Raw genomic sequence first — 24,672 nt, 5'->3', positions numbered from 1 at the left:
TGATGTAATGGTATAAAAAGTTGGCTCCTGCCCGAGCTTCCACCCACAAGTTCTAAATTTGGAGCATGGCAAATTTCTGCAGATTCCAGAGACAGACTATGCTCAAGACATGCTGATGCCTCCAGTCCCATCCTATTGCACCAAACAACAAGATTGTGTGCTTTTTATAACTGGGATCATAAATATGACTCAGATACACATGTTGTCTATGTAAGCACTTGAGGTTGGCTATCACTTTATGGCACTGGGAAGAAGCCAAGCCAAATAAAAATTGTTTTGAGTAAATATTACATTTCTAGAGCATGAATAACTTTTCTCTGCAGCCAACGTGTCACTAATGGGAATAAGGAAGAAGACGGGGAGGGGGAAAAGCAGTAACTAAATCATCCCACTAAACACAGACAGTCTGCAGCAAGACCTGTTGTTTCGACTCGTCTGGGGTGTAATGCCCCAGATAATTCCTAGCAGGTCTCAGCAAGGACATGAGTGATGGAAATAAAAATAGCTGTATAGCTCAGCGCCATCCTGCTGCACTGCTCTCTTTTGGGTGGGATCTCCATCCTTGGTATGTAAAACAGGCAACCAAAGAACCGAGTGTCCTCCTCTCCCCGCTCCCAAATGTGCAGAGGCTCAAGCATGTGGATTGCTCCAGAGAGATCAGCGTTGCTACTCACATGCTCAGCATTAAGCATGTGCACATGTCAGTCCAGGATCTGGGCCAAAAGGAAGGATGAGTTTTTCATCCTGCGACTTTGGGACCCTGGGGGGGTGTTTGCATCTCGGAACACAGAAAACGAACAGAAAATGAGCCCACATGCAGCTTTGTGCTGCTGCCCCAGAAGGAAGCAGCTGACTGACAGCTCTGCGGGCAAGGATATGCCATCCCACTACCAGCACGGACCACTGCAGGGCTGCTCCATGGCTGCTGGCTCTACTCCAGGGCTGCTGGCTCTGCTCCAGCTGTTCCAGAAGGTTGATCAGTCTCAGCACCCTCTCATCCGCCAAATCCCAATGACTCCTGCCCTTGAGTAGGAGCAGCCTATGAAGTGCTTCACCTACCTGAAATGCAAAGAGAGTAAAAAAAGTGCTCTTTCTGCAAGAAATTTTCAGGAAACATTCATTGATAAAATGAATCTTCAAGTCTTTCAAAAATAATAGAAATTACAAGTGAGAGTCTAGCTTTGAAAATCATTAATGACTTCCCCATTTTCCTAATGAGCGTGTAATCCTGAATAGTGCAATTCCTTCCCGTTGCACCTGTGAGCTTTTAGGTATCAGATAAGTGCTTTCCTGAACTTTGCTGTCTTTTCCTTTTTATAGGCTTCTTTCGGCTAGCAGGCAGAAAACCTGGCTTCGAGAGAGTTCAGACAGGAAGCAGCAATGTTCCAGGAGGATTTCTGACTCAAACAAGAGAGCAACTGGCTTCTCAAAGTGTGGATTTCGGAGATCCCTAAAATATTTGGCTACGCAGTTGGAGCAGGTGAGTGGGGAGGCGTTGAGCACACTCGACATTCTCGTGTCCCAGACGTCCCTATCAGAAGGGTTTGAAGAGCTTTTCTGTGCAGTGTGTGGACTGGGGTTTGCAGATAAAGTGTTTGAAGGGCTGCAAGCCCCACAATAAGCACAGCAGCCTTGACGTCAGCAGACCTGTACCTCCAGGGATTAGTTCTGAGAAATCAATGCTGGTTTTGACTGTGTTTGGAGGATCTGGGCGATAACTCCTTTTTCCATGCCTTGCAAGCTGCCAGTGGTCATTTTCTGCCAGAAGAGCAGCCCAAGCAGTGTACAAAGGACTGGCTCTCTCCTCTTTGTAATGCATTTTACAATTTGGAGAAACATTTGAAATGCAAGAAAGTGTTTTCACATATTAGAGCTTCTAAATTGTTAGAACAGTTGGAAAATCTTAATTGCCTTCAAAAGTCAAGGAAAAAAACCAGCAAAGAAAACATTTTGGATTGCAGAATTAACAAAACTAGGAGCTGAAGATCACTTTCCAAGACCAAAAGTATATTCAGGGAGTCATGTTGTACTTGCAAGTTTAACACAAATACTTGAGCCTTCAACAAGTGATTTGCACCTACCCCCAAACTTGTTGCTCCGTGTTGCAGAGCTTAAGCTCTGCACACTCTCCAGAGATGCAATGTTGATGTTGGTCACGTTTAGATTTACCCCAGGATGCTTCCAGAGCTCTACATATGCAAGGGAAGGAAAAACCTACCTGGGATTGATTCAGAACCTGAGTGAGAGACAACAAAAGAGGGTTTGGCTGGAGCACAGACTTAATTTTCCTGAAACTATGTAGGGTTTAGCTCCAGTTAATTGGAGAGTTAAAGGCTGCTTCAATTTGCAGTTCTTTCCCAAGGCTCAGAGGATGTTTTCTGGCTGCCAGGGTTCAGGCATAAAGATGGAGGTGACCCGGCTAGGGGCTGGCAGGGGCTGGTGCCAGGGGGCTCTGGTTGTGTACATGTGGCCCTTTCCAAGGCCTCACACAGCAATCTGATTTGCACCTTGTGGACACAGTTTCAGGGTACCACTCAGCCCTCTTTTTAGGGACAGCTCACTATTTTGCAGATGTCTGTGTGCTTTTTTCATGGGTAAACATCACTCATGTTTTATCAATGCACAACTGAGACATAGGAGGTTAAGGGACCTGACGAAGGTGATAGCAAGTCAAATTGTTTGGAATTTTGTAGCTCTGAAATATCATCTTTCTAAAACAGGAAACCCTCTCAGGAGTAGTAGGTTTTCATTAAAACAACAGTTCAAACCTGTCGATCTCGATACATCAGGAAAAAGAGGAATGTAGAAAATGTGAGAGGTAGCTTAGCCTCTTAAACTAAACCACCAGGTTCACGTTCCTATGGAGAAACAAATACCCTGCAGGCATCATGGTGTCTTTGATTTATTTTTGGAAGTTGAAAACTTGCCCTTTTGGTGTCTGAGCTAAGAAAAAAACAAGGATTTTGTGAGCCAGCAAAAGTTTTCTGGAGAGGAAAAAACCCTTTAGTCCCACTTCTCAAGGGCTTATGACATGAGTGGTTGAGCTAAGGTAATCCAATTTAGCCTCCCCTACGTTTCAAAATTGGATTAAAGTTCGTAAGTCATTAAGGGAAAATGTTACCCAACAGAGTAACTGTATGAGTCTCAAATTAGTGTGTCGGGCCTTTGGAGCGGCGGGTGCAGACCATGGTTTCAGTCACCTGAGTACATCAGGGCGATCAGCGCACCGGGGGGAGCGGGATGCGGGTCGGTGACGCCCCCCGAGCTGTGATGACTGGGTGTGCTGACAGCCTTGGTCCTCCCTTAGTTTCCTTTTCTTTGGTGAGACGAGTCATCCCCAGCCTCGGCAGAGGTTTTGGCTCGGTGTGAGGTGTGGGTTTCTCCTCCCGCAGCAGCAGTGTGTTGCTGCACGTACACAAGTGACGCGGCTCCAAGCTCAGCTGTGAAGCACCCGCGTGGTGCCGCATCCCCGCGAACCCGCAGATGTGATTCATTAGGAGCCTGTCGAGAGCGCTGAGCTCCCCGGGCTGTCCCGGGCCGTGCGGCGGTGTCCGGCTGCCATCTGCTGTCCGGCGCCCGGGGGGGCCCCGCGCATCCCCCGCCACCGCGGCCGGCGACAGCCCGCGCTGAGTGGCATCCTCTGGGCTGCGGCCAAGCCGTGAGCAAATCCTGCCCAGACTCACCAGGGCCCCCCGCCACGGTATCTCCCGCATTCCTGCGGCAGATCTGGTATTTCTTATTGTTCTGCCCGTCTCTGGGGGAGCAGCTGCCGCTGCCTGCCCGCCTGCCGGGGCACGAGCTGGCGGAGCCCTGGGCTGCGGGTCCCACAGCTCGCCGGGGGCTTTGGAAAAATCGTGTCAGTCTTCTCACCCAGCTTCGGCTCGGAGGGACTTGGGGCTCGCCAGGAGAGGCAAAATAAAAATGAGAAAAGAATGGAAAAATAGGAGAGCAGTGAGCGGTCGTGCAGCACTGCTCTCCCAGAGGTGGTGTGGGCTCAGCGCACACTTCCCTGGCCTGGGCACGAGCTGCCCCGGGCTCAGCACTCACCCGGGAGCCCTCGAATTTGCTGGGTGGAAAATGCCCCTAACTGGGATGGTGGCGGCCACAGAAACACCAGTAGCAGACACTGGTCAGAACCGGGTGAGGGCGGAGGCAGACACAGAGCTGGTTTTGAAGCTGTACAGAACAGGTCTGTGCTCTGCACTGATGGCTGAATTGCTGGGGAGCACCCAGCGAGGGTGTTCAGCACCTGGTGTTTTCTTGTTCCTATTCCTTTGGTGAGCTGCTCTGCCAAGCTGGTTCTCATACCCCACCCTGTGCAGCTCTGGATTTTCTCTTGCTAGGGGGGGAGGATTTTCTGGCTGGAGGTGGTCTGAGAGCAGCTGCAGGTTTGGCTATTGTCATCCTAAATGGTGACAGTGAGGGGAACATGCTGGAGCACAGGCAGGCAAGTTTCTTTTGAGAGCAGGACCACGTGCAGCAATGCAGCGAGAAAAGGCTTGTGGTGATGGTTGTTTCGGGCCAGCCATCTCCCCAGGAAGCTTCATGGGCCAGCAGCGACCCCCTTGGGCATCGTGCAACCCTCACAGGCAGGCAGTGGCCATGCTAAAGCAAAACAGAAAACACAGAATGCCACCTCCGTCCTCACAGGCGGCAGTGCCAAACCGCTCAGCTTTCGGTGGGACCTGTGTGTGAGCTGTACCCTGCACCCATCATTTCCCACCCTCTGCCTGCGGAAAAGCAGTTCAGGGCCAACACAGTCTTTCTGGCAGGGAGGGAAAGCCTGCCTGCAAAACAGGGCATGCTTCTCTCTCACAGGCAGATTGACTTCATGGCTTGGAGAGAGTAAAATGGCCCAGTGCATCCCTGGCAAAGGAAACTGTTCAGAAAACATAGCCTTGGGCTGCTCCAAATGCAAAATTTCAGCCTTAGTTATGCTGTGAGAGGGACTTTCCGAAGGTGGCTAAGCAGAGTCTTACTGTAAATAGGGTTTTCAAGTGTTGGGATTTTTTTTCTTTTTCAGTCAGGACTGAGGAACCAGAGCCCCCCCAGAGGACCTGCAGTTCCCCAGCACTTGCACTTGTGTCAGGGATAAGCTGAAAGAGTGGAAAGAGAAATCCCCATGCTCTGGTAGGCATTGAAACAGCTATTTAATGTCAACACCAAGGAAGTCCGGGCTGCTTTTGAAAGCGTCTCATGTCTGTGCTTGAGTTTTTAATCCCATTTTAGATACTAATGTGTTCAAATTAGACTTGCGGACCAAAGTAGGTGAAAGGACGCGCCTTGTGCAACGTGGGCAAGACCTGCCAATGCAGAGCTGTGCAAATCACCACAAACATCCTCACAAACACCCTGGAAGTTCCCCAGGGTGAAATCTGTGTTGCCTGAGCAAATCACTGTTGTGTGCTCAGAAAACAGGTGACAACAGGAATAACAAGTGAGTATTTGCATGAAGACATTGTAGGGACAGATCCTGTAAAAACTGTTTGTGTATAAAGCTGGTGCTAGATCGAACTCTTTTTGTAGGAGATATGAGCAATGAGCACAAAAAGCAGGATAGAAAGGGATATTTTTTGTGGTTGTTTTATTTATTAAGGAATTTAAAATAATGGTCGATGGGAAAAGTGAATGCAGTTGTTCTGGAGGTTGTGATTTCTTTTTTTTCTTTTTATCAGCATTCTGTCCAGTCTGCCATGGGCTTTCCTCTGATCTGGTGCTCATATCTTTTTACATTCCCTATGTCAAATAAGCTAAAACATGAGGAGAAAAAAAAAAAGAAGGGCTCTTCTCAAGTGGTCCCTACCAGACTTTATATAGGTGTTAAAAACTGCCTCATTAAATCTCCCTCTCAAGGCTTTTCAGGATGTTTTTAATCTACTGTTTTGCATCATACTGTTCTAATTTTCATTTCTTATGGAGGCGAGAAGCAGCTACCTTTTGCCAAATCTGTTTTCATCTTATGTGTGAAACAACCACTGGCCTTTTTTTTACTTTTTTTTGAAGGATGGGTATTTTTGACATACCCAGAAAGCCTGTTCATAAAACAGTGCTTTTCTCTGCTCTTCTGCTTCCTGGCATTTCCAAGTAGTTGAAGTTCACAGTGGGCCTCAATGTGTGGAAGTCACCACAGTCTCCAAATTCATGTAGTGTCACAAACTTTCTATTTGCATTCTGTTTTGGATCTCAAGGCCACATTAGCACTAACAAGACACGATGTCTTGTCTGGCTGCTCACCCTGCCAGGTGTTTCAAACCACGGGCTGATATCTTCTCCCCTTAACGCCCACCCTGCTTGTGGCTTGAAGGGATGAGCTGGAGTTCTGCTCCCAAAACGGGAGTACAGTACGTGATGCTGAGCACGTCCTCCTCTCAGCCCCACTCTTGCAGCCTCGGGGCATGTAAAAGAGGCACCTGGGAAAACACCGTTTGCAGGTAAGGAACCTTCCTTACCCATTTTCCTTGCTCTGCTTTGCTCTCTTTAGGAAAGGCAAGTGGCAGCCCAAGCTTTGACTGCAGATGCGGGATTGTTGTGTGCTGTATCCGACTGTCCACACTGTCCTTTTGTTCTGCGGTGGTTTTTTTTAGGGGAACTGTGCATGAATTAGCTCCAAGGCTTTGAGCCTAAATTCATCCTGTGCCAGTGGTGACACTCATACAGTCGTTTTTCCTGGGGGGCATCCTGAGCTGAGCTAACAGAGGAGCCCAGGGACAGCGCGAACGTGCAGCAAGACCTGGCTCTCAGCGCTTTCTCTGCACCCCAAAGGACCGGAAGGGTGGGTGGCTTTCCCCGGACAGCTCCGCTGATCGGAACAGCGCAGGAACGCGGGCTGGGCCACCACGAGGTGGCAGCCGGAGTCCAGCTATGAGGAACCCCGTCCCTACTGGTGTTCCTCCCCCGGAGCTCCGGGCAGGGGGCGCCGGGGGTGCCACCGTGACGGGAAAAGATTGATAAAAAAAAAAAAGGCAAACAAAAGAAAGCCACAATTATCACATAACCAGCATGGTGCTGGCACAGGTAGAAAGCCCCCACAATCTTGTAAAGTGTTGTACGAGCTTGTCATTCTCTGAGAGAAGTCAAGTGTGCAGCACAGAGCGCCACTGCCACCCTGTTTTGGGTTGGAAGGAACCTTAAAGATCAGCCAGGTCAAAAACGATGCTTCTCTTGGGGTGAGTGTCCTCCCTGAACCCAGGATACAGATTCTGTCCTAAGACACTGCTCCTTTTTCCCCACATAGGCTTTGCTTTTGTGGCTTAGTTCTTGCAGGACAGGGAAACAGGGCAGCTAGTTTCGGAATGTGTGACCCACTGTGCACGAGTCATAAATCAACCCCATAAAATGGTCAGAGGGCAAAAAAAGCACCCCATCCTGTTTTCACAGGTACTGTGCTATTGGTTTGTAGGACTGTTCCAACCAGCAGAAGGTAAATTAAACCTGAATCTGGTGGACAAAACAAAGTGGGCTGAGCCCTCCAGTGCATCTCGCAAGGGTTCAGGAACAGCAGCCACAGCCTTACACTGGCCTATGAGTGGGTAAGCCCAGAGAGTAGGTAAGGCTTCTTGGGGCAGAACAGAGCCATTTCTAGTCCCACATTTTACTGAGGATATCCTCACCATTAGCAGGCTCATTGGTTTGTTGGAATAAGAGAGCTGGAACCCCTGGGCTCACTGGAAATGATAGCACAACCGGATGCAGCTTTCCATGCTCACTGTTCCATGAGCTGTGGTGACTCTGACTCACAGCTCTGTGCTCCCTTTGAATGCTGGTTAGTGTTGCTTTAAGGGGCTTATTCTAACGTGGTATTTTTACTCAGAATGCAAATGCTTTAATTTTTAAACCAACCTCTCCCCCCACCTTTGGTGTGCTACACTTCACACAAAACTTTCTTAATTTGTCAGAGTGAGCAAGCTAAAAGGAAACTTGTCTCATTTCCTCTTCTAGCAGTGAGTAAGAGCTAACTCCAGACAGACGTAAGGGGCTGCTGTGCCTGCAGAGGCACTTCTGTCTGTGCCCAGGTGTTCCCGTCAGCTCCTGCCGAGCCCTGCTCTGCCCTTGTCCCAGGCTCCCCCTCCAGGGTTCCTGTGCTGCCGTATGTATGTGCTGTATTGATGCATTTCCCATCTGACATGCCTTGTCTTCCAGAAACAGCTGAACTTCACCCTCCAACTACCGTTCCTGAGCAAGGTTGGCTGCCATAGCTGAGCACCATGATGCTGTATCAAGGTGTACCAAATATGAACACTTAAAAAAGTAGTGCTGTTAAATTATATTTGTGTTACCTGTGTGACCACTGCCCTTATTATGCCTTTCATCCACAACCCCTTGATCTGACCATTAAATTTCTTCCATCAAAGTAATAATTCCATGCAACAGTTACTGGATTTTGAACACCAGTAATGCAAAAGAAACCGAGGCAAAAAGACACCAATTAATTCCTAAATGTAAATGACTTTATATTACTTTATTAAACAGCCAGTTCTAAAGAATGGTAAAAAATATCAAAACATGCATCATTTGGTGTTCTTAAAAAAGTTGTCCAAAATAAAGACTGTTAGAAAAATTAAACAAGTTTAGCCCCAATACACCTTCTGCTCTCCACATAAAAGATGTTTGGTAGTTATAAATACTGTTCCAGCTCATTTAGCAAAGTTTAACCATGTGTACATTAGTATTTCTATTACAGCTGGTTCGTTTTTTTCTTCACATTGCTTCTGTAAACATGATCAATTTTTTTAAAAATGCCTTGTTATCAAGCTTAAGGAACTATTGTTTTTCTGTACAAATAGGAAGATCCTGGATTTTCCTGCCATTCTAATCAGCACCCCATTTACTGAAATATTAGTATAAAAATATAACCAGAGAATAAATGTCTGGGAAGATTCAGTATTTGAGTGAGTCTTAGTTAATAGGCAAATAAAATGCTCTTGACTTCTGCACAGCTTCTGCTTTTTCAAGATCCAAGTCTCACAGTGCTGCAGACAAAGGCACTGCTTATCCTCCCGAAAATTCACTTATTTACTAATAATAATTTAACATGTAACTGAGCTAATGAGCAGGTGCTGAGGGGTGGATGTCCAGGGTACAGTCAAAGCTGACTCAAAGCCACACACCTTGGGCACCTGCTCCTCGAGGGAGGAGTTCCCAAAATCTCTGTACAAGTTAGCAGGAATCCTGTTTTACTGAGCAATAGATTGATTTCTTATCTGGTGTGAAAGACCTACAGAGTAAAGTCACAGACCTGCTCCTTTTCCCTACAGAAACAGAAATAGTTGGCTCTGTCCCTGGAGATAACCGAGGCAGAGCAGCAGCCTCTTTGGGAAGCCTTGGTACTAGAAACATTGAATTTATTTTACTGACAGGAATTATTTTTTTAAGTAGTTATTGTTACATTTATCATTTTTATGTAAAAAAAATTTAGTTTTCCTCTTACATTTTTTTTACTCTGGCCTCCAATTAAGAGTAAGACAAAAATGCTACATCTAAAAATGGTGGTATGTTATAATCACATTTCTTGCACAAACATAGCCTTGATGCAGATGACCTCTGGCCTGTGCCATCACCTTCCATTCATCTGCTTCAGAAATCTGTGAGCCAAAACTGCATCTTTTAAACTGTGAGGAGAAGTCTCAAGGCTTTATTTAGCACTTCTCAAGTACGAGACAGTACAAAAACAGTCTTGCACAACTACTTTTACCAAATGTCTTCCAGCAGCATTTACTACATGCCTATTTCCAGTTCTTTTGTTTGTATTCCAGCAAACAGAAGAAAACAGGACACCAAATCCAACCAGGCAGTACCCAGTGGTGCCAGCCCACCCTCACTAAGGGAATGTATCTGAGCACTAAGCACCGTGCAAAGAGCAGCAGATAGACAGAGAAAAAGGAAAAGGAGGCTCACTGGAAGAAAAGGTAATGCTCTGTCTCAAAGTTGGACACAGCCTCCAGGACTGACTGATCCTGGGTTTGAATTATACTAACTAACCAATGGAACAATTGTTTCCCTCACCTTTTGGAATGCAAGTGATGCTGCTTGATTGGTTAGCTGCTGTCAGATTGTTACAGGATAGTATAGAAACAACTCTGTCACAAACTACATTTCAATAAAAATTTTCAGTTGAAGAATCTTTTCCAGAAGAGAATTTCTGGAAAAGTGAGGGAGAACAAACAGCAAGTACTGTCAGACAGCACATACTGTAATTGCTGAGCTCTGAGCAGACACCAATGTGGCAAACAGTATTTCATCTGTACAAAGGCCCAACCTGCTGAGCAAACTAAGAATTTTGCAAGCGAGAGGCTGCTCTGTGCAAAGCAGAGTGAGGGGAGGAAGTGCTTCCATTCACCGATGATAAGTCAGCCACTGCTGTCACTCAGAAGTGGCTTTCTTCCCTTTCCAGCTCTTTTGTCTTTGCTCCAGTTCAGCTTCAGTGAAGGCAGCTGGGCCCCAGTTTGTGATTAAGTGAGGATTCTTGGAGCCTGGAAGACAGAGTGCAATACTTGAGACTGGCACTTCTGACAGGGACATTGCACATCCACCGTCGGTGGGACAGGCCCAGTGTCATCCCAGGAGGCTTTGGGAAGTGCTGCCTCTTCTGTGACCGGAAACCTCCAAGGGGACCTGAGGACCTGCCTGTCCAAGGAGGGAGGAATGCCTGAGACAGTCACTGAAGGTGCTTAGTGTGAGAAGTTGTCAAGTGCTGCAATATTTTGTATTCTTATCTCCCAACTTCCACCCCCTCTCCTCCCCCCCTCCAACAATTGTCTCTTAAGAAACCCCTTTTCTCCTTGTCTTTAGAGATACCCTTGAACGAAAGTGATCTCTCCAGAATTGCATTACAAAGCCACTTTCCTCTGGGCTGCCATACTATTAATTAAGCTAAGAACTTAAGACTTTTCCAGAAATCAAATATTTACTTCAGGGTTTTTAATGCTAACTGCAGTCAACACCCACACGATGCAATGTTCAGGCTGATCCTTGCTTTGTTTTAAACATGAAAGAAACAAACAACAATAATAACGACAATAAAATCTTTATAGCAGGGCCAATAGAGGTAAAGACTTGAAAGTTACCATCAGCAGTTCTCACAACTGTGATATTTATAGGCTGCCATGGAACCAGTAAGTTACAGGAAAAGGCAGACTTCAGTAAATCACCAGGTGATCTAAGCACATGAGACAGAAAGAATACGTATTTTTGTAACTTTTCTGTTGATATCTTACCTGGCTCTATTAGTCGAATTAATCCCTCATGATGAGCTACTTTATCTTTCCAGCTCTTGGTGTTATTAGCTGCTGTTTCCAGCTTCTTCTTAACCTCCTGCAATAGGATACAGCCCGCTTGAAAACAACAACTTTACTCTGTTTTTATAGAAAGCTAAAACATCTTTTACACTGAAAGTGAGAACTACACTAATTCAGCCAGCCCTCTGTTCTGACCAGAGAGCTTCATTTCTAACCATTCTAAGTAATTTAGTCATCACTGAAAAAAAAAAAGTTGTCAAACCAGAATCCCAAAATAACTAGATTTTACAAGATTCTGTAGCTGTGGAAGCAGAGCTAGTCTTCATAAAGATTGAAAGTGTAGTTTCAAAACTGTAGTTTCAAAATAGAAAGATACCTTTTTTGTTCCAAACTAAGACCTGCTAGTAGGCATCTCTTACAAGAAATCATAAAAGAAAAGGAAAAGGACTGCTGCTCTTACACCCAAGCAAGAAACAGGCATTCTTCAGTCTAAACTGGGCTTTTGGGCAATTCCAAATGGAAAGCTAGAATGTTTAATTATTTCTAAAATAATTGTTTTGTAGATTTTTTGTGGGTTTTTTTATGTCTATTGTATTCTGCAATTCCTTCCCTAAATGATGCTTCACATACAAAAAGGGGAGATGACACCTAAAGAAATGTAAAGCACTAGACAACAGCAATCTAATGATGGTGTGAGATGTGACACCAACTTGCAAAGTTGTCAAGTGTCCTCAACTACCCCACGTGGGCCCTTGCTCACAGTCACTGCAGCATTTGTATTCTGTGCCAGTTGAGAGCTCATTGGCTTGTCCTTCACAGAGCTCACCTCAATGGCACAGACACCAGCATAAACACTCGCCCCAGTTAAACAGAAACCCAGCCAGGTTTTGTTTCCTGACCTAAATACATGCAGGATCAACACCTCCCTAGCCTTGGAAAGTGTGCAGTACTTCAGACTCTGTACTCCCTGAATTCTGGCTCTTATTCCTTCCATAAACACAGCTACTGACCTTCACCAAAAACACTCAGCAGAGCAAAGAACAGGCCTGGCATTTGGGACATGAGACACAGCTACACACTGAGAATCTGAGCTAATTTACAGCTATGCTTGATTTCCAGTCAGTGCTTAAACACATTTCTGAGGAGTGCCTACAATAACACATTGATGTTTCATCAATATTGTGCCATTACACCATTTCAAACCAAGGCAGTTAAATGCCTCCCTGACATCCGATCCCGTCAGATCTCAGAAGCTCAGCAGGGTCAGCCCCGGATTAGTACTTGGATGGGAGACCTCCTGGGAAATGCTGGGTGCTGTAGGTTCTAGTCCTGAGGACTTCGCTGTCACTGTCCAAGCTCGCTCGGCCGTGGCAGATGAACCTCAGGACTTAAACAGTGGGGCCAGTTCTGCGCACGCTGAGCCTCACCTAAAATCCACTGCGCAGGCTGGAAGGGCACACCCACGTGGGGACAGCCCTTCCCAAATCTTCGTTCACAAAGGTGAGCCACACACACACACCATTTCAAGAATAATTAATTCAGAAGCAAAAGTTACTTAGTTATGACAGCAATGGGACTGCTATGAAGTGAGTCTACAGCAGAAGACAAACTTATATCAAGAGTATATCAGGATATGACTGGGCTGGCTTGTATGCAAATTTGGACAAAAATAAATAAAGGAGGTGGTGTGTCTGAAATAGCTCCTCTTCTTCAAATGTATCTACTGGTCTAGACCAAAAAGCCTGACCCACTATCCTACCTCTCATTGTAACTTTTGTGCCATACTAATCCTTAAAGAAGCATAACATTGGTGAACTTCACATTCAGTCGATCTATGGATGAGAGGCTGGTGCACAGAACAGCTCACCTCGTACTGCTCAAGTGCTTCCTTCCTTTCCAGTTCAAGTTGTTTCAGTTGCTCCATAGCAACTTGAAGAGCTTGTTCCTTTATAATTCTCTGGTTTTCTAGCTCTTGCTTCTCTGCTTCTGTCATCTGAATGGTCTGTTGCTGCTGCAAATGCCATTTTTCCAGTTCAGCTCTCTTTGCTGACTCCTCTTCCAGCAATCTGCAATGGGGATTGTGATGTTAATGGCACTTTAAAGTAAGTTGTATCCATTGCGTAGCACACATGTCAGGAAGCAAAGTTAATTGTTTATCTTTCCACCTTCTTTTTTTTAAAGGGTAGGAATATAAAAAAAAGCCTGGGAAGCAGGGAAAAAGTTACTGCTTATTGGCTTGCCTTCAGTGTCAAGCTGATGATCATGCCAGCAGTGCAGCAGTCTGACTGCTACAAAGGGCTATTCAGAAAATTCAGTCAATAATGCAAATACACAGAGCCCCAGAAGAAACAAGCATGTGTAAGTTGTCTTCATTGTCTTAGGGGTACCGAATATAAGAAGAAACAAACCACACTAAACAAAGCCCATAGGAGTAAGAGGAGACTTAACCCTTTATCAGCACAAAGTCATATTTACAGTTAGTGCTTTATAAAATACAACTGAAAAGCCTGTATAGAGTGATCTGTTTTCCACATGCTGACAAGTACAACACCTGATAGATAAATGTGCCTGCTTTTCTGAAATTGCTGAGCACTCCATCTACTAAGGACTAATGAAACATGTTTAAATATCAGTTTCAGCCTTCATATCTTGAGGAAAAATAAAATCTGTCCTGTGTTTGGACTTGAAGGTAGTCCCCCATTCCAGCAGCATGTCCAAGAGGCAAACATTCATTTAGTAGCATGGCACAGTTACCTCCTATTGGCAGGGGAGGGTGGGGAACTGAAATACTTTTCTACATGGTCAAAGCCATACCTGGCTTGTAGTTTCCTCACAGTCTCTTCATCTTGGCGTGCCTGTCTCTCATCCTCCAATGCTTCCTGTAGCTGTTTATACATTTCTTCCAGCTCACGTACTCTTTGTAAATACTGTTCCAGTTCAGATGATTTCTGAGCAACCTGCTCTTCCATTTTTTGCCTTACCTAGCAGCATAAATTGGGGACACATGAGCTACCATTCAACTCAGTTTTCCAATTTTTAAAGGAATTGCCAGGTTTCCCTCAGATAACATTTTCAGAGACAAACGTTTTCCTGCTGCCTGCAGAGGAGAGCTGACAAAATTGAGGCTAGAGCTGTTGATGTGTAACTAAAAGCATTTAAAAAAATAGTAATACAGGTTACTTACATTGCCCTATTTCCTGCAGCACAGGATTTTTACAGGTGTTCAAACCTAACTTCAGTCAGTTTGATCTTGTTGCTTAGTTGACAGATACACACTAAACTGGAGGAACAGAAGGGTTGTAGAGTGGCCAGACACAAAGGTCTGGCTGATTTAATGACACTGTTTCTACTCCCGTCCTCAGGCAAGTCCTCCCTTGGCCGCAGTGTATCTCACGCACTTACGTATCTGGATGAAGGTACCACATCAGCACAGGAGGTTGGCTTTGCTAAGAGAAGAGCCACCACAACAAACAAAGGTAAGGGACAGAGGAAGGTGAGGGGATGCTACATATCCTCAATCCCCCAGTCTCTGATCCTTATCATCCCTCTTTCACTGGGCAGAGCTGGAAACCAGGAGCACGGAGGCACCAGAGCCATCCCTCCTCTCAGCCCACCCCTATGCTGGTCAGCAGGAGGTAGCTGGGATAAAGCAGCAAGCCCTCAGCATGTCGTGCACAGCCCCAGCGGTCACGCGTGGGAGGGTGGCACGTTCCGCCCCGCTGCTCTGCAGGCTGCTTTCCCTCAGATAACCGAAATCCCAGTGACCCAGAAAGTGATTATATTCAGGAATTCACACTCACCCATAAAGCAGCACTGTGTGCATTTATGTCCCAAGATGTCCCCTCAAACTGACTTAACTATTTCTGCTTCTTTGCTCCAGATAACAGAAAAACCCTGTTATGCCTGACAAAGCCCTTGAAGACTGAGGACTAGTTCTTTTGGGAATTCTCAGTGCAGCTTGATAGTAACAGTGTCATAAAGCAACAATATTTCTTAATTTTTTATATTTGTGTGTGTGTATAAATGTGAAAGAACACACAGCATACAAAAGGAATAGTTCCAGGAATAGATAAAATGCATTTTGATTATGCCTGACTCATTTTGCATAGTCATACAGGAAGTACTGGCCTCAGGTTTTCCATCTTTGAAAACTGCAAGGAGAACTTCAGCCCACATTTATCCTTCAAACAGTAATTTTTTTCCCAATTTTTCAGTAATATTTAAGCTTTGAAAGATACACAAATTTTAGGCAAGCTGTGCCAGTACCTGAATTCACTTGTAAAACTATTTTATTCCTACATCTCTAGTAAATGCAATGCAGGTTGCAGTCTCCATCCAGACGCCTACAAAATCTGTGGAATCCCTTCAGTGGCTCCTGTGAGGGAAGCCCTTGCTGAACACATGGCTCACTATGTGTAATCAAAGCAAAAACCCACGTGCACTGCTCACCATTTTTTCCCTCTCCAGCTCCAAACTGAAGCGATCTTGTAATTCAACTTGAGTCTGAAGTCTTTTCTTCTCCTCCTCAGCAGCACGAGCAGCTGCTGCTTCCAGTTGCTGCAAGAGAAGGGTGTGGGTTAGGGGGGGAAGAAAAGGAGGACAAAACCAGTTTGTCAAAGCTAAAACATTTTGAGAGAATAAAATTTTATTGAGCAATTTTCAGTTTTACACAAAAATGGAAGAAACCTTCAAAGCATTAAGGCATCAGTTTGGGTTTTTTTAAATGCCTGTCTGACACTATTCTCAATCTCTAAATATAATTTGCCACCCTTTTTATTTGCAAGAAAATTTTGAATTTATTAATGAAGAGGTAATTATCCAACTACCTCCAAGTTTTCTTCGAGTCCTGCTTTGCGGAAGAGAGAGAAATCACTATATTTCCTTCTCTACCTCATATGGGATAGAAAACTGTTATGGAAAATCCCATTTCAGGCAGGACTGAATAGGAGTTCCAATAATAAAAGTAGAGTTCATACAGAGACAGAAATGAGAAGCACTGAATTGCTTTGGGAAAGCAGAAGTGCCATGAATAAGTGATTGTGCTATTGTGAATCACATCCCTCTAACCCTCTGAACTGCCAAGTAAGGTAAATAAAATTCTGATTGATAATCATCACTTGAAATTAGAGGGAGAATCAGTCTAGTCAGAGCTAAAGCCTTGGACACAGCTGCTGGTTCCTTCATGCCTTCTTGCACTTTATTTAACTTCTGTTGCATCTTGACTTCACCTACAAAAAAGTTGTCACAGTTTTTCTTTCCATCAGGATTTTGATGAGCATAAGGCTAGAAATCTTCAAGTACCAACCAAAGCTTTACCAATACTTAAAACAATTCTTACCCAGAATTTTCCTACGAAACTTATCTGATGCTTCTTTTATAATATGCTGGGCTGGGGAAATTGTTTCCACAGACCTTCAGTAAGAGTGGGACACAACACCAAAAGGACATGGACCTGCTGAAGCGAGTCCAGAGGAAGGACAAGAAGATGGTCACAGGGCTGGAGCACCCCTCCCATGAAGACAGGCTGAGAGAGCTGATGTTGTTGAGCCTGGAGAAGAGGATCAAATGCCTAAAGGGTCAACCGGAGAGCGACTTTTGACAAAGGCACGTGGTGATAGTGATAGCTTAAGGAGGGCAGGGTATTGGGAAGAAATTCTCTGCAATAAAGGTGGTGAGGCACTGGAACAGGTTGCCCAGAGAAGCTGTGGATGCCCCATCCCTGGCAATGTTCAAGGCCAGGCTGGATGGGGCTTTGACTAACCTTGTCTAGGGAAAGGTGTCCCTGGCCACAGCAGGGTGGGGCCGGAACTAGATCATCTTTAAGGTCCCTTCCAAACCAAACCTTTCCATGATTCTGTCATGCTCATTAGTATTTTTGGAAGGTACCACATTTAAAGCATCCTCCCTCACACAATCTAGATGAGCTACTGAGATGCCAAAACGTTAAAACTGCCAAGCTAAAACTTTCATTCTTGTAAGTGCTTGTAATATCACTCTAGTCTGAAATAGATGGGAAGAAGTGAAGGAAAAGGGTCGAGTTTCTGATTTTAAGTTGCAGAACATAGTATACAATTGCTTGCCTTTAAATGATGTCAGTGTTTTAGAAGCAGTATTCCTCCTCTGCCAGAACACTCAAAAGCATGTAATTGTAGTCAAATCCAAGATGCCTATTTGAGTGAAATTTCCTTTTGATTTCCTTCCCCACTTTGAAATTAAACAACCCCTGCCAATACTGAGCCGAGACGGTGAACGTGCAGAGTCACAGGCAAGGGTGGGTGCCAGGCTATGGCCAGAGAGCTCAACAAGAAAATACTCTGTTTGTCCTCTCCATATCAGCAACTTCCTGCTTAATTCACGAACATCAGTTCCTGGTAGGTGAGGTTACTGGGAACTGTGCAGTTCAGGGAAACGACACAAATATGGGGAGGGGTGTCAACAGGAACAAACCATTTCAGCAGTGTTAGGATAGCAGAGTCTCTGAAGCCCATGCAAGACCCCAAACTGAAACAGAAAAGGTGCACACATCTTGTGTATGCTCTCACAGTAAGAAATACTTACCTTTCAGTCTGTTCAATGTGCACATCTCAAAACTACATTAAAAATATGAAAAAAACCCATGGTTTAGACGCAAGTTCTTATTCTTTTGAAGATTTCTACTGCAGGGGCTATCAAAATACACAGTCTCAGAGTGCAGATGCTGCATAAATGGTGGCTCAATGCCATCAGGAACAAATCAACCTCTGAGCTTTCCAGAACAATTCAGTTTCCTGAACCATTTACAAAGCCTTTTCCTTGAAGAACATTTTTCTAACTAATCAAACATTTTCAGTTCCTAAAACATTGTACTTCCCCACTTAATTCCACTTAGGCAAAATGCAGTAATTCATGCCAGAGCCTAAGCTACTTTTCTTGAGAAGTCACTTTAATCCAATTCCCTTCAAAAGATGCTTCTGGCCACATCTCTCTTTAGTTTGTGATTTTTATGAAACTCCCTGAAGCCTGTCAACATCCTGCCACTCCTTTGGGGTTGCTCTCATGTTATCTCTCTCCCTAACTTTTGCTCCACAAAGTCAACAACACAGAAATCCAGCCTTATTATTTCTGTTAACAGGTATATTACTTGCTAGTTTCAGGTAACATGGCTATCCTTTAAAGTCTGTTTTTCATACTGAATCTTAAACATGTGGTAGACTGTAAGTGCTAAAATTAAATTAAAAAATGGTTTTCCACTGTTGGACTTCATTTAAGGCAAACAGAATAATACCCACATCAGTACTGTCAGTGCAGGGCTAATTAAAAAAAAGACAGTTTTGTCCTTGCCACAAATTGTGACTTAATGACAAGACTTTTAAAAAGTCTGGGATGATTTTACTTGCTTTCTAGACTCAAAACCTTTGACATGCTCTCATAATATTTACAGCTTTCCCCCAGTGTAAAGATCCTTAAAGTTTTTTTCTGAGGGCTAAAACTACTGGGTTTTATTTATGAAAAACTCAAGCAATGGTGCAGACTTGTTCTAAATGGGAATGCGAAAAATCAATTTGATTTTGGAAGGTAATGAACAAAAGACTCTTCATACCAAGCACAGAGCAAGACGTGGACTGCTCTGGCAGCAGGGACTCAGCACGTGGGACAGCAGTGGGCAGGGAGGTGTTTGATGGGCTTTAAGCTGTTTACAAGGCACACTCCACACTAAAAGCTATCATGGCAATAAAAGCCACTGTAACTCTTCTTGCAAGTGTTTTTAAAGATGGAAATTATATTTGGTCATAAATCAAGTGTCTGTGGAGAACTATTGCAGAGGCACCAGTTTTATCAAAGTCCAAAGATGGGTCAGCATGTTCAATCCACCACTGAAGTGTGCAGTCACAGCACAGGCACCCTGGAGTCTCCTGCCAGGCCTCAGACTAAAGGAATGTCCACAAGGAAAGTAACATATTCAACAAGTCTTCTGATTTGTGGACATTTCTAGCCCAATTTTCAGGCTTTCAGAAGTTAATCCAGCATTTACGGGGAACATGCATATAAACATTGCTATAAGCCTAAGCTCTATAAATCTCTTCCAAACTACTGTAATAAAATTATGCCTAGACATACTCATAAAATCACTTTACATCATTGGAATCTTTGTAAATTAAATTGATATCACTGGAAACTACATCTGTGTGAAGAGAACAGCTCCCACACCCATACAAATCACATAATATAACTTTGGAAAACTACGTAAGAAAATCTTAATGGAAAGCCACAAATTTGACAGACACATCTGACAGAAAAGGAAAACAAAAAACCCCAAGTAACTGAAAATACTACTCTCTGCAGTTGCCAAACCCCATCCACAGGGCTGGCCTCCTTTGTGCTGCTTTTTGTTTCTTCCACACTAGCTTGATAATACCCTGCTAACTACAGGGGACAGGGCTGGGCCAGTGAGTTCCCTGAGCCTGTTGAACAGTCCTTGGAAAGGGCTGCACTCAATGCTGGAGCATCACTGCAGGCTCAGCCTGCAGATCTACATGCTCAGGGTGCTGGTGCTGTCACAAACCCACGAGGAGTTGGCTCAAAGTGCCTCAAACACCTGAACAGGGAACAGATGCCCAATTACACTCCGAGAAACGAAGCTCAACCACAGCTTAAGGCTTGCACGTTGGCAGCACCCACTCCCACCTTTCGCACGGTCTCCAGTTCCTTCTGCTTGTTCTCGTTGGCCGCCTGCAGTTCCTTCATCTGCCGCTCCAGCTCCTCCTGCTCAGCCAACAGCTTCTGGCGCAACTCCTTCCGCTTCTGGCGCGCTTCTTTGTGGGGTGGAGGACTCCCTGCTCTCAGCAGGTTTACAGTGGTCTGGATGGCTGGTAAGGAGAGACAAGGGACAGGAAGAGAACACCAGTGAAGTGCTAAACTTTCTGGATAGACTTTGTGAATGAATACTTGCAACGTTGTTCCTTGGGTTGGGTTTTTCAAATGAGAAGTAACTGTTGTCAGTTGTCCTCATTCTCATCAGACTAGCTGTGAACACAAACCAGAAGTGAAAGACATGTGGCTCTCAGCATTGGCTGTGTGCCACAAGGATAAACTCTGGTAATTCCACTGCATTATGTCAGTTCCAATATTGATGTCTAGCAGGCCATGTACATAAAAGTCACTTAGTATGACCAACTGCAAGGAAAAACCCCAGCACTTCAAGATTTCCTACTACCTCGATTCAGTGACTCTATTCAAGGAATAAGATGTTATCTAACACACACATCATTTAGTTCCCTAGAACCAACCCTGATTCTTACTGGTACCCCAAAGGAAAACTTTCTCCCAGTAAGACAGTAGCTCTCATTCACTTATATTGAGTGAACTATTTAGAGGAAATACTCAGAGAGCAAAGCTGAGGAGTGGCAGATGATTTTGATATTTTATTCACCTACTACAACTGCAAAAAAACTATCTCCTTTTTGGACCTAAGTAATCATTCCTCATACATCTGACTTTGGTGTAATGAGACACATGCTGCAGGTAAAGAGGGAAAGCCCACAGCTCCAAATATTTAATTGCTGCACGTAACTCCAATTGCATTGGCAACAGCAGCTTTGCAAGGGCTTCTACCTCACTCTGCACAAGAAGGTAACCATCACTCAACACACATCTGGAAAGGTCTGGAGAAGTGACTTTGCCACAGGAATAGAAAACAAAGCCCCAATGCCCAGCCTTATCCTCAGCTCACCAAGCCAATATTACTTCAAGAAAAACTGTAAAAGCAAAGCCAGTATTTTATGATGCTGAAGTGAACAAGCTTTCCCTTTCTCTCCCAAAGCAACAATTTACAGTTCCATTCCCAGAAATAGAGTCAATACAGAAAAAGCAACAACAGACACATAAAAAAATCACAAGACTAAAAATTTCAAATTTGAGTAAAGCACAGCTATAAGAATTCCACTTACCTTAACTTTCACATAACTAACATTTTTGAAACCTCACCTTGAATCCATTCCTGCTTCTTCTTCTTATCAGAGGCACTGATCTCAAAGGTTTTATCCAGACATTTTATGAGAAAAAGGCATTTCTTTCCATCTCTGTCAGGCAAGGCCTAGAATGGGTAACAAAAGGATTAGCCTTGCAAACACTGAAATCAAGTTGTACAGTCAAGTCCCATGTATGCAGTTACGTGTCACAGAGCTGTAAATACCAGCACTAAGAGCCTTTCTTAAAAGGGTGTTTATGAACTGTTTATATAAAGTAAAAAAAGCTCTGTTAATAAAAGATATAAGGAGCCAATCCCACACACAAAAAAGGATCAATTCTTATCTTTAGGGACATAGGTTTTTTACCTCTACACAACAGTTGCCATCCAGTATGATGTCTCCCTTCTTGTCCTTTAAGTCTTCACTTACATAGTAGGAGATAATATTGGGTTTTAGCACAAACCATCGTTCCATCCAATTTTTCCTTTTGTGACCTTTTTTCAACATATAGCCCTGTTAAAAGCAACAGATCATATGGATGGCATATGGAAACAGTGATGAAGCCTGGATTTTTTTTCCCTTAAAGGAACAGAGTTGTACCTTGATTTAAACAATGGCAAGATTTCCCTCACAATGTTTTATTTCCCTTGAAAGATGATCCACTTCTTATATGAGAAAAACACTTGCAAGGCTTACCAACACTACTTCAAAAGAAGAAAGAGAAGCCCATACTTTGCCACTGAACTTTATAAAAATTAAATAATAGAAATTATAATCTCCTGTAATTACAATAAATAGGGCTGGTATCATTATCAAATCATACAAGTTTGCCTCTATTGAATATTAACATATCTAAAATACAAGCAGCAACACTAAGGGCAGTTACACTAACCCTGGTATACGTTATCCAGTATGTCTATGGCCATTCAAAAACCATCTCATGGAAATGGATTCATAGAGAATGGCATAATAATTGTTCCTTTTATCAGGTGTCGGATTTTTAATGACCTTATCAGGGGCAGTGCTGTGACCTAGTCAGATTTTCATCTCCAGTTTCAAAGTTGGCCAATATTTCATCTGTACATGCCATTTTCATAACCATATTCCCCAAATACTGACATACTTTTGCCTGACTTCTAATTTCAAAATAAAGTCAACTCACAGATGAAACTGAAATGCCAATATAGCTATGAACAAGCAATACAACAAGTATAATCAAAGTATTCCAGATTAAGAAGATGGAAAGGAGACGAAGGGATATTTTTCTATAATGACGTCCATCTATAACAATTTTTGATACAAGCAGTGTGCTTGTATTAACAACAACAAAAAGAAACAAAGAAATGTGCAGTGGCATATTTAAGTCAAAGGTATCTTTCTCTGTCCAGGTCTGAGAGGGAAAAAATTCAGTACCGTTGGAGAAGCCTTTTTGTTTAAAAAACAAACTAAACCAAACAAAACCCCAAACAACTCCCTACACATACATCTTATCTGTGCTCAGCTTTTCTAGCCACTTAAACATGTTCAGAGCCAAGGCTGTGCCTATTCCCATGTGCCATCCCACTCCCTTGCTCCAAAAAACAGGAATGCACAGAGAAATAGCTTTGTTTGCCACCTCCATACTCAGGTCTGCGGCCTGGGAGGGTGCAAGGCCATGTGAAGGATTCCTGCAGCTTCAATCTCTCATGCTTTGCACAGTCTAAATCATAACCAGGTTTTTTTTCCCTTCCTACTGAATTCACTTTGAAATCCAAGTCAGACAGACATTTTCTCCTTAAATTTCTGCAAAATCTTTAACTATTATTACAGTGTATCAGCTGCTTCTCATCTTCAAAGAGCTCACTGAGCGCTCCTGAAAAGCAGGAGGTTTTTCACACCACCTATCACATGAAGGACATATCTTTCAGAAAACTAAATATCACAAATTTAATTATCACTGCTACCCTCCATAAGCCTTGGAGATCCAGGATGTGTACAATAAAAAGGGTAGCATGACACTTGGCTATGATACCATATGTCATTAATTAATACCTTGAAGGAATCATATGATTACTGCAATAAACAGGACGAGTCTGTGGATCAACAAGGGATCAGGAGACAAGCTCTGACCGAACCACATCCAGAAGCCACGGAGGGAACTCTGTTCTCTGCTGGGCCAGTGACTGTTCAGGATATGCTGGACCAAATCTTGACACAAACTATTTTAATTGTCAAGGAACCATTCAAAAGGCACACAGACATCCTTGAGTAAGAGGCCCAGGCATCAAGAGAGGAAAGAGACAGTTAAAAAAAAAAGTGAGGGGAACACACACAGTGCCGTATTAAAACTGAAAAGAAATATGACTTCCTCACAGGTTTCAAGAAGGCCTGATCTGGCACTGGTTATTTTATTTTCATGGTATCAAACAAGAGAATGACTTCATTTTGCCCTCAACTGACTATGTGTGTGTGTGCCCCCAGCCCTCACCTCCAGCAGGCAACCAGAAGTTAACAAAAATAGCCTTTTGCATTGTTCTGTGGATATTCTGAAAGAATTTCCTGTGCCAAGACTTTCTGATGACTCCTTCAGAACAGCTTAGGAAAGCCTGCCAAGAAAACCTTTGTTTCTCTCCTCACCAAGAAATCAAAGATGAAAAAAATTCTCTGCCAGGCAGAAGTCAATTTTAAAGAGCTCTCTAGGTAAACTCAGCTGTGACCACTCAGGTCCCTGTGATAATTATAATTCCCATGAAAGAAATGCAGTTTTTAAAGATATTGCTAAACAGATAATCCAGCCACTGGAAATGTGAAGAAAGAAAGTTTGCTAAGTATAGTAAGACCAACATGACTTCTTGTGTTTGAGTGCAGGAAAGCAAGTTGCCACTCACGTAGCCTGCTAAGCAGAATGAGCAGGCAGAGTGCTCTGGAGCTCTTCCATAACTCTTTGAACTGTCGAAGGGGGGATACTTAAAAGCAGACTTTTCAGCTGGAGCAACACCCTTGCCCAGACCCCCTAGTTTGAATGCAGAGGTTATCACCACCACAACTGTATTTCCCACAACATAACTGAAACTACAAGAAACCATTGTCAGAGACTGAAACGGTTAATGATCTATGCATTCTAAGAGACTTTGCAGGCTTTTGACTTTTCCATTATACCCCTGATGGGCAGTTGGGCCCATCCCTTCCTTCAATGCTCGAGCACTGGAGAAGAGCCCTTGCCCTGCCCTCCGGCGAATATGGGGGTTCGCAGCCCGGCTGGCGACACTACTTCATGGAAAACAACCCCCTGCCTCGGAGGGAGGTGCAGAGGGCATGCTGAGGGTATAAAAATGGACTGGTGACTTTGGGAATTTGGGTGGGTTCTGTTCCTCGCCCCCGCAGCCTCAGGACTGCTGAGATGCAGCGCTGGATCTCTAGGGCCGTGACTATGAAACCTTTCCATTCTCACCTTCTCTCATATCCTTTTGACTTGCTGTTCTGGACTCTTCTCCTGTCTGTCTTCCCCCTAT

The 24,672-nt window shown here is 44.0% G+C and overlaps 1 protein-coding gene and 1 long non-coding RNA gene across 2 annotated transcripts in view; one reads left to right on the top strand and one right to left on the bottom strand.

The window, feature by feature from the left end:
- Positions 1-8,437: 8,437 nt before the first annotated feature.
- Positions 8,438-24,672, bottom strand: part of SWAP70 (switching B cell complex subunit SWAP70) — a 40,431-nt gene continuing 24,196 nt past the window's right edge. The window contains exons 5-12 of the mRNA XM_071558952.1: positions 21,548-21,694; positions 21,198-21,306; positions 19,899-20,080; positions 15,684-15,791; positions 14,049-14,215; positions 13,102-13,300; positions 11,214-11,310; positions 8,438-10,469 (exon numbers count right to left, since the gene is read on the bottom strand). Of these exons, the coding sequence (XP_071415053.1) occupies positions 10,360-10,469; positions 11,214-11,310; positions 13,102-13,300; positions 14,049-14,215; positions 15,684-15,791; positions 19,899-20,080; positions 21,198-21,306; positions 21,548-21,694 (1,119 nt within the window). The 3' untranslated portion in view covers positions 8,438-10,359. The remainder of the gene's footprint in view (positions 10,470-11,213; positions 11,311-13,101; positions 13,301-14,048; positions 14,216-15,683; positions 15,792-19,898; positions 20,081-21,197; positions 21,307-21,547; positions 21,695-24,672) is intronic.
- LOC139673384 (uncharacterized) lies at positions 10,395-17,844 on the top strand. The gene is made up of 3 exons (XR_011698096.1): positions 10,395-10,663; positions 14,597-14,710; positions 16,645-17,844. It is a non-coding gene; the product is annotated as an uncharacterized lncRNA (long non-coding RNA).

The sequence above is a fragment of the Pithys albifrons genome, chromosome 6 (assembly GCF_047495875.1).
Source record: "Pithys albifrons albifrons isolate INPA30051 chromosome 6, PitAlb_v1, whole genome shotgun sequence".
Lineage (NCBI taxonomy): Eukaryota > Metazoa > Chordata > Aves > Passeriformes > Thamnophilidae > Pithys > Pithys albifrons.
The sequence above is the reverse complement of the archived record's forward strand: the minus strand, read 5'-3'. Positions and strand labels throughout refer to the sequence as shown.